The 13,687-nt window shown below is 40.9% G+C and overlaps 1 protein-coding gene across 6 annotated transcripts in view; it reads left to right on the forward strand.

The window, feature by feature from the left end:
- Window positions 1–13,687, forward strand: part of ERG (ETS transcription factor ERG) — a 204,136-nt gene that overhangs the window by 153,833 nt on the left and 36,616 nt on the right. For all 6 annotated transcript variants that reach the window (XM_030577732.1, XM_030577692.1, XM_030577711.1 and 3 more), the window contains one exon: window positions 3,638–3,855. In XM_030577732.1, coding sequence (XP_030433592.1) covers window positions 3,638–3,855 — 218 coding nt within the window. The remainder of the gene's footprint in view (window positions 1–3,637; window positions 3,856–13,687) is intronic.

Consider the following 13,687-nt stretch of genomic DNA (forward strand, 5'->3'; position numbering starts at 1 on the left):
TCTTCATTTATGTTATTTTAAGCCAGGTTTTGTTTTAATGCTGAATAAATCATGTTTTTTATTCAATTGTGGGTGGGAGATTAAGTAAATAAAATCAATGAGTGGCATTTTGATGCCACTTCTGAAGACAGCTTAATCTGTAAGCAATATATAATAACATCCTGGCTTGCCATATTTGCAATTTTGCTTCTGCTTTCTCTTGTATAATTCACACTTTCTTATACATATTTATGGCAATCAGTATTGCCAAAGTTAACATTACATAATGTGTTATTCTTATTTAGTCCCTGTACTGACTGCTCAGTGGAGCAGAGGCGAAAGAAACGGGTAGAAAAGAGTCTCAGACACTGGATGTCAGTCCGTTCAGTGCTGCGGGTACGTGGTCAGGGGTGTGTGTATTTTCATGGAAAATTACCCAGAACTTTGTAAAACAAAATATTTTTTCCCCCAAGTAACTTTGTTACTTTAAATCTTGTTATATGAAAATAGAAAAACTTGGATTTAAGGATCCCTAGCTAATTTAGTAACTGACTCAGCATCAGCATTAAGGGACATCACAACCTTTTTCCCTCAGCCCTCCCTCAGGCCCAACCTCTGTGGAGCCAGGCTTTGAGGGCAGAAGGCCCCAGCAGATAACCCACACTCTAGGAACAGTATGTAGGCTGGAGCCCTCCACAGACTTTCCCAGCAGAAATTAAGATGACCAGGTGTCAAGGTTCCTTCCCCACTCTGAACTTTAGGGTACAGATATGAGGATCTGCATGGACACTTCTAAGCTTAATTACCAGCTTAGATCTGGTATTGGTGCCACCATCCGCCAAGTACTACTTTTTTCCCTGGGTAGTTTTGAGGGACTTCACCAATTCCCTGGTGAACACAGATCCAAACCCCTTGGATATTAAAACAAGGAGAAATTAACCATCCCCCTTCCTTTCCCCCACCAATCCCTGATGAGTCCAGATCCAATCCCCTTGGATCTAAAAACAAGGAAAAATCAATCAGGTATTAAGAAAAAGACTTTTAATTAAAGAAAAGAAAGGTAAAAGAAAACCCTCTGGGAGAGATTAGCATACCAGCTACTCTCACAGAAAACAGATTCAAAACACAAAGGATGTTTCTCTGAGCACAAATTTAGTTACACAAAAAATATGCAAATACCCAATTTGATTCTACCTCTAATTGCATAAGACAGGTTACAAAGAAATAAACATAAACCTATTTATTCCTTTCTAAAACTTACTACTCTGATAAGAGGCTGGTTCCTTGATCTTTTTCTCTCTGGCTGAAACTTAAACTCTAAACAAAGGAAAAACTTCCCTCCTTCCTTTTGAAACATCTTGTTCCCCCATTGGTTCCTCTGGTCAGGTGTTAGCTAGGCTAGGTGAACTTTTTAACCCTTTACAGGTAAAAGAGGCATTAACCCTTAACCATCTGTTTATGACACCAGGTGTCTGGTTTTCATCTGGAACACCTGTTCGAAAAGTGACCCTGGAGGCTCCAGTCAGTACCACCGACTGGGCCATTAAAAGTCCAGTTGGCGGTGCTGCAGACCTAAGGCAGGCCAGTCCCTACATGTCCAGGATCTGCACTGTGCCCTGGAAGTGGCCAGCAGATCCAGCTCCTAGTTGGGGGAGGCATGGGGTTCTGCACGCTGCTTCTACCCCGAACACTGGCTCCGCACTCCCATTGGACGGGAACTGCTAGCTTGATAGCTCATATGCTGCTGTCAGCTGGGGTTGTGTGTTGCTCAGCCACCCAATCACGTCCATTTGGTACCTTGGATCTCTTCCTGGAATCCTAAGCTAGTCTACCATTGATCCCTTGGGCAAAGGACCCACTGGGCAATACCTGCGCCCTTCAGTTCTGTATCAGCCAGAGCAGAATTTGGCACTAAAGGGTGCAAACCTGCCCTGGGCTGCATGGGTGCACAAAGTTGCTATTATATCTCCCAAAATCTTGTCAGCCAATTCTAACCAAGCTACAGTGACTTTAATTAGTTCATAATAACAACAAGAAGAAATGAAGTAACAGCATTAGCTGCAATGGCATAGTAAGAGATAAGCTTATAAGCTACATACAGCACTGCTTCATTGCCGGGTTCAGTCTCCAACTAACTAGAGCTGCAGCTGCCTTCAAAATGACAAATCTTTTGAACTCTGCCACCCAGAATGTTGCAGTCCATAAAGGTGCAGTAACCATGCTGTCACCGCAGTGGAGAAGAGACTGTAGAGAACCTCTTCCACACATGCAGCAAAGTAGGATCTATACACACTGCTTGAGGAAGCGTTCTGAGAGGGAGAGATGGCTAATGAGGTGGTCAACATGCCACATCCTCAAGTGGGTGTGGTTTGTGGTTTAGGGGTGGTGTCCAGCCCACCAGCTGGTTAGCACCTATTCTGCAGCCAGCAACAAGTGCTAGGCTGGCTTGCATTTTGTTTCTGCTCATAGGAAGAGCAGGATCCCTGAAACAGAGGTTGGAACCAGCTATATATCTTCTCCTCGTCACTGTATTATCTTGGAAAGAAATTGGTTCAAATTCTATAGGCAAGAAGGAAGAGAAACTCCCAGAGAGTCAGCAAAACCAAACCTTATTCATCTTATAGGGGAATTAATGCATGGTACTCATTGTTCCTTTCTCCAAATATGGCTTTTTAATTTCTTTATTTTAAATGGGTTAAAGGTTTGGTTAATTCAGTGTTGCTTAAAGATGCTAGTTAAACAACTCAGGAAACTGAACTTCTCTGTTTGTCTACTGAAAAGCACAGTGGCAGAGCATGCTTCCCCACCACACTCATTCCATCACAGTGCCTGAATCATGACCTAGAAAGCACCTTGAGGGCAAGAATGTAGTATATTCTCCAGGCATCTCCAATCCTTGGCCACTCTACTGAGACCAAAAAAATTGTCAATTGTGATGATAGCTTTTCTGATGTCAAAAATTCATTATAGCAACTGAATAGAGACCATTTACTCATTTCAGAAAGACCTCCAAACAGAGCAGACAATAATGACTTTTGGACACTTAATCTGGGGCAAAGGTGATCTGATGACCTATTGGACAGATAAATGCTCAGTATTCCATTACACGTACCCTAAACCATCCAGTCCATTCATGGTATATGAGAATTCCAGGATACGAAGACACCAAGATTCCGAGAGTAGAAGTTTCAAGGACCAGATCATAATTTGGTATAAAGTTGTTGAAGTCAGTGCAGGGTATGTCAGTTTACGCCAGCTGAGAATCTGGCCTCTAAGTTCAAGCCTTGGAAGTGAAAGATTTAAGTTCACTGCTACTTCTGCAGTGTTCTATTTAGTCATTAGCTTTCCGTTATTTTTTCTGAACTGTTAATAAAGCTTGAACATGGTGCATTTTAGTTCCTGATTGGAAACATCTAACAGGTAAGTTCTCTGGGCAGTTACTGCCTTTTGGTTATAGGTTTGTACAGTGCTTAGCACAATAGGGCCCTAGCCTATAGCTGCTACCGTAATACAAATAAATAATAATAAGCATGCAAACAATTAATGTATATATCCCACAAGACTTTTGAGACCTATTTCATTGTCTTAAGGGATTTTGTAGTATCTGTATGACTTCTCTGACACAGTGTCATGTTGATTTCTCTGCTTTGGTTTTCAGGAAGCTTTATCAGTAGTAAGTGAAGACCAGTCCTTGTTTGAGTGTGCCTACGGAACACAACACCTTACTAAGACAGAGATGACTGCCTCCTCTTCCAGTGAATATGGGCAGACATCAAAGATGAGTCCGCGTGTCCCCCAGCAAGACTGGTTATCACAACCACCAGCTAGAGTCACCATCAAGATGGAATGTAACCCAAATCAGATTAATGGGTCAAGGTAATGAGACTAGAGTTTAAAATTACTAGCAATGATGCTTTACTACTATCTGTATCTTACCTATCAAGGTACTTATATGGTCCTTACCACTTTAGTATCAGAGCTCCTCTACTTACCAACACAATGTGGAAGTATCTGTCCATGTCAAAATAGGATTTAGGGGGAAAGACATCACAATAATTTGAGGCTTGTGTAGTTTTTGCTGTTTTACTCTGACTTGAGTTTAATTCATAATATTGTGACGGTAGATGTAGCAAACCTATCTGATACAATGTATTTACTAAGTGTTTTTTCAGAAGCTAAAGAGGATTTAGTGGGAGAATATACCTTTAAGAATTGTAATTGTCTGATAAATAGAGCTGTACTAAATTGGAGAGTGCTTTGCCCATGTGTTTCACATAATGTTTCATCATGAGATTTTGGGAAACTGAATATTATTCACAAAGCTACTTCTGTGCAAAAAGTTTGTGAACTTAGAAAAAGGAGTAGGTATCCCACCCAAAAGCCACCTGTTGTTATCTTCATCCAATTAAAGTTACTGTAGTTAAATTAAAAGTTATGATTGGCTGATTGGACTTTGAAAGACTATTTTGGCAGCCACATTTGAAAACAGGCTAATTATTTCCAGTGAATAGTTTTATCCTTCTGTATTGATAAATGACTCAACCAGTATATTTTTGTGGTAAAATTATTACAGGAGTATCTTATTTTAATCGTGTTAGCTAAACATGCCTTTGTGTTATTTTTAAAAGGTTACATTGAGCCAAAAGGGGCCCTGGAAGAGTTTTCTTGGGTTTGTGATCTGGACCTGATCTTGTTATGAGAAAATGGTGGTAACGAATAGCTAGGTGTTTGAGCTGCTGTCTCTGCCAGAAATGTAACAGGACAATGCAAAAAGCAAGTCCTTATAATGACAAGCAGAATGATCTGTTCAACTTTACTCCCATGAGACTGCATGGAGTGACCTGAGGCCTCATGTTTAAAGTGCTTCACTCTAGAAACAGTTCGCGTTTTCATGCAAAATTGCTACCTGTGTATAAATAGAAGGTACAAATTCCCATCACCTTGTAAAAAACCTGCATTTATTCACACATTAATCTGATCTCCTACACTCAAATTATTCAAAACAAAAACCAAAATCTAAAATAAAAAACAAACCCTCCCCCCTCAAAAAAATAAAAGATCACATGTACTATGCTTCTGGTCATATTTGCTGCACTGCCAAATATCAGTGGTATAGGTATGATAAAGCAGTCCAGCTGCCGTGGATACTCAGAGAGGAATTCTGTACAGTAAATTGTGTATCATTAATGTAATAAAATACATTTTCAAAACTGGAGATAACATTCTATGAATTTCCACCAAATTGTCAAAAAATTGTGTAACAGAAATTAACAATTAACTGTGGTCACTATATGTAGTCTTCTTGTAAGTCCAATCATTTAGAGACAAATTTCTAGTTTTGTGTATTAAAAAGGTTTATTCATACATAAGAATGTAAATGTTTTCATCAATTAAAAAAAAGCAATTTTTCCTCCTCCCAAATATTACATTTAAATATTCCCCTTTTGTTTCGTAGAATCTATATGAAAATTGGTGGTTACAGTTTCTCTGGACAAGCTTAGTGAAATGGGTGGGGGGATATCTCAGTGGTTTGAGCATTAGCCTGCTAAACTCAGGGTTGAGAGTTCAATTCTTGAGGGGGCCACTTAGGGATCTGGGGCAAAATCAGTAGTTGGTCCTGCTAGTGAAGGCAGGGGGTGGACTCAATGACTTTTCAGGGTCCCTTCTAGTTCTGTGAGATAGGTAAATAAATAGCATTATTTAGATTTGTTGTAATTGTCTGTGGTATTATTAATAACTAGGGGTGCAAAATCTTAGCTTCAAATGCTCCCACATTTATAAGCAATCTGTGAGTCCATCTGAATTTTGCAGTTAGTCCCATTTCTATGATGGGCTGAACCAAAATTCTACATTAGAATTCCCCCAGATTTTGGGATGCTTGAGAGCCACACCAGTCTGAATAATATAGCTTGGAGCCATCTCTGTTAGTAACACAGGTACAAATTTTGTTTAAATATATGAGGGCAAATCCCTGGTTGCAACCAAAAAATGCACAGCGTGGTTCAGGAAGGGCTGCCAAATGTGGCTTAAAGCCTTCTTTCCATGCTGTGATACTGAGCCAGATGTGAACTGGGCTGGTCCCATGGTATAATTTAGGCTGACCTTCAGGCTGATTGAAATCATGTCAATTGTCATTTGCCACAAGAGGGGGTATTATGCGACCCAGGAGTCACCAAAGCACCTAGTCACACACCTTTTCCCTATCCCTATGCACTTCGCTGGCCAGAGGCTGTGGAAGTGGCATAGGAGCCATTATATGAGCTCTGCACCACTGGAGGACCACCCTACACTAGGGAAATGCCCACAGGGCTGGTTGTCCTGACAGTGTGGTGCAAACTAACTGCAAAGCTGGCAAGGTTTGAGCCCGTGATTTTTTATCTTGACAGTATCACCTAATAGAGTAATTGAAGATACCAAATGGTTACCATTCTTCTCCAGTTATGAACCAGTGTGATCTCACACATAAAATTGTATTCCAGGTCATGCTGTCTTAGAAGATAATGCAAGTCACTGTTACAGTTTTAAAAAACATGTGACAAGAACAAAGATCTTCTAAAGTAGTTACCATAGCGAATTCTGATTCTATATCTAAATGGAAGGAACATAATTCTTAATACACTGATTTTAAAATAAGTGAAGACACTATGTTTGAAGTAAGGTTCAACTTATTAATTTTGTTCTCATCAATGTGCCACATTGACAGAGCAAAACAAAACTGACAAATGACACTGCACTTACTATAGACAGCTAGGAGAATGTATAAACCTCTGCAACAGGGGTTGTCAATTATTTTTTGTCAAGGTCAAAATTTCTTCGTCATGGTATAGTCAACATCCAGACTCCAGAGAAAATAATAAAAAAATAGCAACAATAATGATAATATTAAGTAAATAAAAAGATTTTGGGATCCATTCAAAAGCATCTGGCCCTTCAGATTTGACCCGCGGTCCACCTATTAACTACCTGTGCTCTACAGTTTCTGAGACAAGAGGGTATATTGAAAAATAGCTTAACACAAGCACAACATTTTTCATGCATATGCAACTGCGTATTTAACACAATTTTTTGTAACTTTACTAAAGTAATTAAAAATAATACAAACTTTTTCTAGGGAAAGCTATTATTTTATTGAGCCTAATAGGTACATGCAAAAACAGATCTGTACTTAACTCTTCTACAGCAGTGAATATACTATCGGTTTTTTTAAAAACTTGAATTTGAAGCAGTACCAAATATTCTTTAAAATGAGTGGAAAATGCAGCTCAATCTAAGTTGTAATATAAGGCACTACTGTACTTGAATTTCTTCTTATAGCACAGGTAAGAATTTTCAAAAGGATAAAGGGACACGTGCTTTTTTTGGTTCCATGCAATGCAGTAAATGGCCCCAAAAGTTACTACAGCTAGAACCCAAAAAGGTCTAGTGCAAGAGAAAACCAGCTTCATGTTGGTTTGTCACATCACTGCATAACTGCGAAAGGGATTCTCTAACAGATAGTACAAAGCAGCACCTCTGAAAATCATGACTCCTTTCCTTAGATTGTGAGTAGTTGCATGTTTTTGTTATGCATTTGTACAGCACCTAGCACAATGGGAGCTTGATCCCTGATTGAGGCCCCTTAGCACTACTGTGATAAACAGTGAAATGTGCCCCTGGCAAAGTAGCGTAACAGCCAACAGGCATTACATCACAGGAGAATCCTGTTCAGAGGAATACCCACCTCACCTGTGCAGACTAGCAAGGTGTTCAGATATCATGCTCATGAATGCAGACTATGTCCCTAGAGCAGTGTTTCCCAAACCTGGGATGCTGCTTGTGCAGGGAAAGCCCCTGGTGGGCCAGGCCAGTTTGTTTATCTGCCGCGTCGCAAGTCCGGCCAATTGCTGCTCCCAGTGGCCGTGATTCGCTGCTCCAGGCCAATAGGAGCTGCTGGAAGCAGCGGCCAGCACATCCCTCGGCCCACGCCCTAGAGAGACAAGTAGGTTACAGCAGCTTGAAAGGAATATAGTGGCCATATGCAGTGAGTATATGTGTGTGGTCTGGTACAAATCTGGAAATGATGTGCTACATACTGGCATGTACCTGGGCCCCTGACACTTGCTGCTGATCCATGTGTTAGGGCACAATGTTCCACAGCTTTCCTGACAGCCTGTATGCAGTTTGCCTCATGTTTAGTTCAGTGGTAGTCTGATACTGAGCTGCATGATACTGACTGGACATCTGCTTTGCAATCTAGTATATCTCTTCATGCCTTAGAGCTTATCTACACTTACAGCACTGCAGCAGAACAGCTGTACCTAGCAAAGACACTACCTACCCGCGAGGCAGTAGCTGTATCAGCGAGAGAAGGCTTGCTGTCAATATAGTGCTGTCTAGACCATTGGGTAGGTTGGTATAGATATGTCCCTCAGAGGTGTGGATTTTCCACACCACTGAGCAATGTAGTTATATCGACATAAGTCTGTAGTGTGGACCAGGGCTTAGGGTACGTCTACACTACGGGATTATTCCGATTTTACATAAACTGGTTTTATAAAACAGATTGTATAAAGGCAAGTGCACATGGCCACACTAAGCACATTAATTTGGTGGTGTGCATCCATGGTCCGAGGCTAGCATCGATTTCCGGAGCGTTGCACTGTGGGTAGCTATTCCGTAGCTATCCCATAGTTCCCGCAGTCTCCCCCACCCCTTAGAATTCTGGGTTGAGAGCCCAGTGGCTGATGGCGCAAAAATCATTGTGGCGGGTGGTTCTGGGTAAATGTCGTCACTCATTCCTTCCTCCGGGAAAGCAACGGCAGACAATCATTTCGCGCCCTTTTTCCCTGGATTGCCCTGGCAGACGCCATAGCACGGCAACCATGGAGCCCATTCAGCTTTTTTTTTTTTTTACAGTCACCATATGTGTACTGGATGCCGCAGACAGAGACGATACTCCAGCGCTACACAGCAGCATTCATTTGCTTTTGCATGATAGCAGAGATGGTTACCAGTCGTTTTGTACCGTCTGCTGCCAGTGTAAATTGGCAATGAGATGACGGTTATCTGTCTTTCTGTACTGTCCACTGCTATCATGGGTGCCCCTGGCTGAGATCAGCCGGGGGCGCAAAAGCAAAACTGGGAATGACTCCCCGAGTCAATCCCTCCTTTATGGTTTCTAAAAATAGAGTCAGTCCTGCCTAGAAGATGGGGCAACTGTACTAGAGAACCAGTGTATCAGAGAGCACAGCTGCTCCATGTCAGATCCCACAGAAATGATGAGCTACATGCCATTCACGGGGGGGGTGCCCCTTCAACAACCCCACCCATTGCTTCCCTTCTCCCCCGACCTTCCTGAGCTACCATGGCAGTGTCCCCCCCATTTGTGTCATGAAGTTATAAAGGATGCAGGAATAAGAAACAGTGACTTGTTAGTGAGATAAAATGAGGAGGAGGCAGCCTCCAGCTGCTATGATAGTCCAGGCAGGACATTAAGCAGTGCAGAGGAGAGGAGCCCAGCATGCCGCTGCTATGATAGTCTAGGCAGTACAGAATTTTTTCTTTACACAGGAAAGGGAGGGGGCTATTGCTATGATGAGGACGGTTACCAGCCGTTCGGTCCCATCTACTGGGAATGACCAGGAATCATTCCTATTTTAACCCAGGCGCCCCCGGTCAACCTCACCTGAGGCAAGCCAGGAGCACTCATGGGCTGATGGTGACAACAGATATCAGTCTCATTGTACCATCTGCCACCAGGGAGGGGAGAGGAGCGGATACTGCTCTTCACTGCTACAGCATCGCGTCTACCACCAGCATTCAGTAGACATAGGGTGACATTGAAAGAAGTCAAGAAATGATTTCTTTCCCTTTTCTTTCACATGGGGGGGGGGTAAATTGACGAGCTATTCCCTGAACCACGCCGGACAATGTGTTTGAACCTACAGGCATTGGGAGCTCAGCCAAGAATGCAAATACTGTTCGGAGACTGCTGGGGACTGTGGGATAGCTGGAGTCCTCAGTACCTGCTCCCTCCCTCCATGAGCATCCATTTGAGTCTCTGGCTTCCCGTTACACTTGTCATGCAGCACTGTGTAGCCTGTAGATTTTTTTTTCAAACGCTTTGTCATTTCGTCTTCTGTAATGGAGCTTTGACAGAACAGATTTGTCTCCCCATACAGCAATCAGATTCACTATCTCCCGTATGGTCCATGCTGGAGCTCTTTTTGGATTTGGGACTGCATTGCCACCCATGCTGATCAGAGCGCCACGCTGGGCAAACAGGAAATGAAAATCAAAATTTCGCGGGGATTTTCCTGTTTACCTGGCCACTGCATCCGAGCTGAGATTGCTGTCCAGAGCAGTCACAGTGGTGCGCTGTGGGATACCGCCCGGAGGCCAATACCGTCGATTTGCAGCCACACTAACCCTAATCCAATATGGTAATACAGATTTTAGCGCTACTCCTCTCGTCGGGGAGGAGTACAGAAACCGATTTAAAGAGCCCTTTATATCGATATAAAGGGCCTCATAGTGTGGACGGGTACAACGTTAAATCGGTTTAACACTGCTAAAATCTGTTTAAACACGTAGTGTAGACCAGGCCTTACTCTTTTGCGGATGTCTTTTCTCTCCACATTGATTTGCAACCCAGAGGTTTGTTTCCTTATTTTAATAATCCAGTTCTTAAAAGTAATCCAAATAAACACAAAAAATAAATGCACATAGTAGATGGAGTGTATGGTCCTGTTTCTCATTTACATGGAAGCCCTTTACACTGGTCTAGTTACACCCACTTTAAGGCCTCTTTACCAGATCAGTGTGAAGGGGCTGTAGTGTATGTGAGAATAAGATTGTATGTGTATATAATGTGCTCCTTTATTTATGAATTATGTTTCTTAATTGGGTCATCTGGGATCTTCAGAATATCCTCTAATAATTGTATCTCTGGGTCTGTATAGCGTGAGAGGTAGAGCATGCAAAAAAGAGTGCAAGATGCTACAAAGGAGCACAGAAAATGTGGTTAGTTGCATATTGTTCTGTATGTAGCAGGACAGTAATTGAAAAGTTCCTTGTCATGGCATTATACTGCGTCCTGACCATATAATCTATAGTTTGGATGAGGATATAAAATGGTAAGAGTGTACAGACACTCTAACAACACACGAACAAAGTACGCTTTCTAAAAAGAAATATACTCCACTTTAACTCTTCTTTCCCTGATAATGCTTCAGCAACTTTGCTGTACTTATACTGCATTCAGCCTCAATACAAAATAGTCCCTGTTATAAGGACACTTGTGGATTATATTGGAAAAATTTGGCTTCCAAAACTATTACTGTTAAATACCAAAGAAACTACATTAAAGTAACATTAAGGAGTTATTTGCAGTGCGTTGCACAGGGAGTTAGATATGCAGTTTCCTTTAACAATAACAGTATTTGTAAGACTAAATCCCAGTGCACAACACTAGAAAATGTAGCCCTAAGGCTTACCTTAAACCAAGTAAAGCAAGGAAATTTGGAATTAAAGCTGTAATTTAGCTTGATACTGTTGCACATACAATTTATATCATAATACACTGTATCAAATTCACACTTCCTTCAAGTCCATTATCAATCAAGCCATTACATTTCTGCCAGTGACACCAATAAAAGAGTACCTTTGATGCTATTATACAGTCAACCTTTTGCCCGAATTTTCCAGAGTAACAATACTGTGCACTGGCATTCTATTTCCATCATCAGTTGCAAATGATTCAGTATGTTAATGGAGTATTACTGTACAAATCAGGAGATTGCATTTGTTATAGTGCTAATTATTTTTATGTTTATTATGTTATCTATTATAATTATAAATAATAAAATTATGTTTGCAGATTTCCATTAAAATTAATGTATACAGGCCACAAAACTATACAGAAGATGAAATTTACTGTGGTTCAAATGCCTACACAGGTTGATGGCTCTGTGTACAAGGCCCTGTATACCATTTCAATCCTCTGATTCTTCAGTGGCCTCTTTATATTCTTACTTAAAGGATTTAAAGTTCCTGATAAATAGCCTGTCTTTTTAAAATGGGGCCTAGATGGTGTATAGGGGTTTTTGTGACCCTTAGGGCTGGGATGAATTCCACCTATTATGAAATGTAACAATTTCCTAAAAAGCATTATGAAAATTAGCTTTAGTGAAATCACAACAGAAGTTTTCCAGAGTTAGCTTTGCTGATTTAGTTGCTTTAAACAAATGCCAGAAGTAATTATTTGGCATTAAGGTCTAGATCATTTGCAAAGTATTATTTTTCCGATGTCACCAATTGTGCTCGAGAGTTGCTTGGAAAACACTTGAAACTGAAAATTCATTTTTATAAACTGAAAATGTCATCTTTTTGGTTGTCTCTTTTGGGAATCCTTACACATATATATATATTTGCCTCAAACATCCTGGCAAGTCTGAACACATACTGTACAATGGAAGACTTGTTCTAATCTGAGTCCCCAATTTTGCCTCACATTCTTATCATCCATAGAACCTTGTTTTAAGATCTTCTAAATAACAGCTGTCTGTTTGATACTTTACATACAAAAAGGATAGAAAGAGAATAACTGGGATGACGACTGGGAGGTAGATCTAATTTTATTGTGTAGGTACTTTTTATCCATCTTAAATATTAACAACAAAAAGTCCACCTGGCAGAAATCATTTTAATACCATTCATTTTTCAGGGGCATGTTTTTTCCATAACTGAAGTGTAGCCATTCAGCTGGTGTTTGACGCCGTCCTTTCCATCATTGGTAGTTTATTGCTGGCACTCAGTACTAGTATTCTGGTTAAAACCTTGGCACAGACTAAACTATGAACCTAATCCAAAGCCAACTGAAGTCAATGGGAGTCTTTCAACTGACTTCAACAGGCTGATCAGGTCCTATTTCACTTCACAACAAAACAGAGAGAATTATCTAATGGGATGACTTATCTAATAGTCTTTATTTGAGCAGGCTCCATAAGGGAGCTGCAATCCTGGGAAAGGAATTTGGTCTTGGATATCCTACTCAGATACCTTTATTCCCACTGACTGGGTGGTTGGTGTTGGTGGCTGTGGGCCAGACAGAGAAAACTGAAACTTCAGTATCTTCTTCACACTGAGCTTTGTGTTTGTCTGCTTTGTGAAGCAGTTCATTGCTCTGAAAAGCACCAGTTTATCATTGTTTCTGATTTGGCTGTGGTTTCGGCACAAACATACCGCCAGGGATGGGAAAAAATGGTCTATCCAGCTCAACTTTAGAGTAGGGTTTTTGGTGTGGTTTTGGCTGGTTGATGCTGCTCAGAAGCTAATTATGTTACCACACTGTCTTCTTAGCAGGGTTGATGTGGTTCTGGTCTGGCAGGTGTGAACTGTGAAGAAATCACTTGACTCTCCAATCAAATAGGATTGGTTTACTTTAAACTGAAACAGATGCATCTCAGATTGACAATTGTTACTGAAATCATAAAAATTTAGAAGAATAGCTAAATATGACTGCATTTTTCACTTTTGAAAATTTAGACCAAGATTTTCAAAAATGGGGGCCTACATTTAGATTTATGACCTTAACCTCAGTCTCCTGAAAATATTGAACTAAAACTCTGTAAACCCCTTCATGATCATTCCTATAAGGTCATATGCACCCATGGGCAGAGGTGCAGCACAAGGCCTACGTGGCATTTAAATCCCACTTATGCCCTATTTT

Source organism: Gopherus evgoodei, chromosome 1 (genome assembly GCF_007399415.2).
Source record: "Gopherus evgoodei ecotype Sinaloan lineage chromosome 1, rGopEvg1_v1.p, whole genome shotgun sequence".
NCBI lineage: Eukaryota > Metazoa > Chordata > Testudines > Testudinidae > Gopherus > Gopherus evgoodei.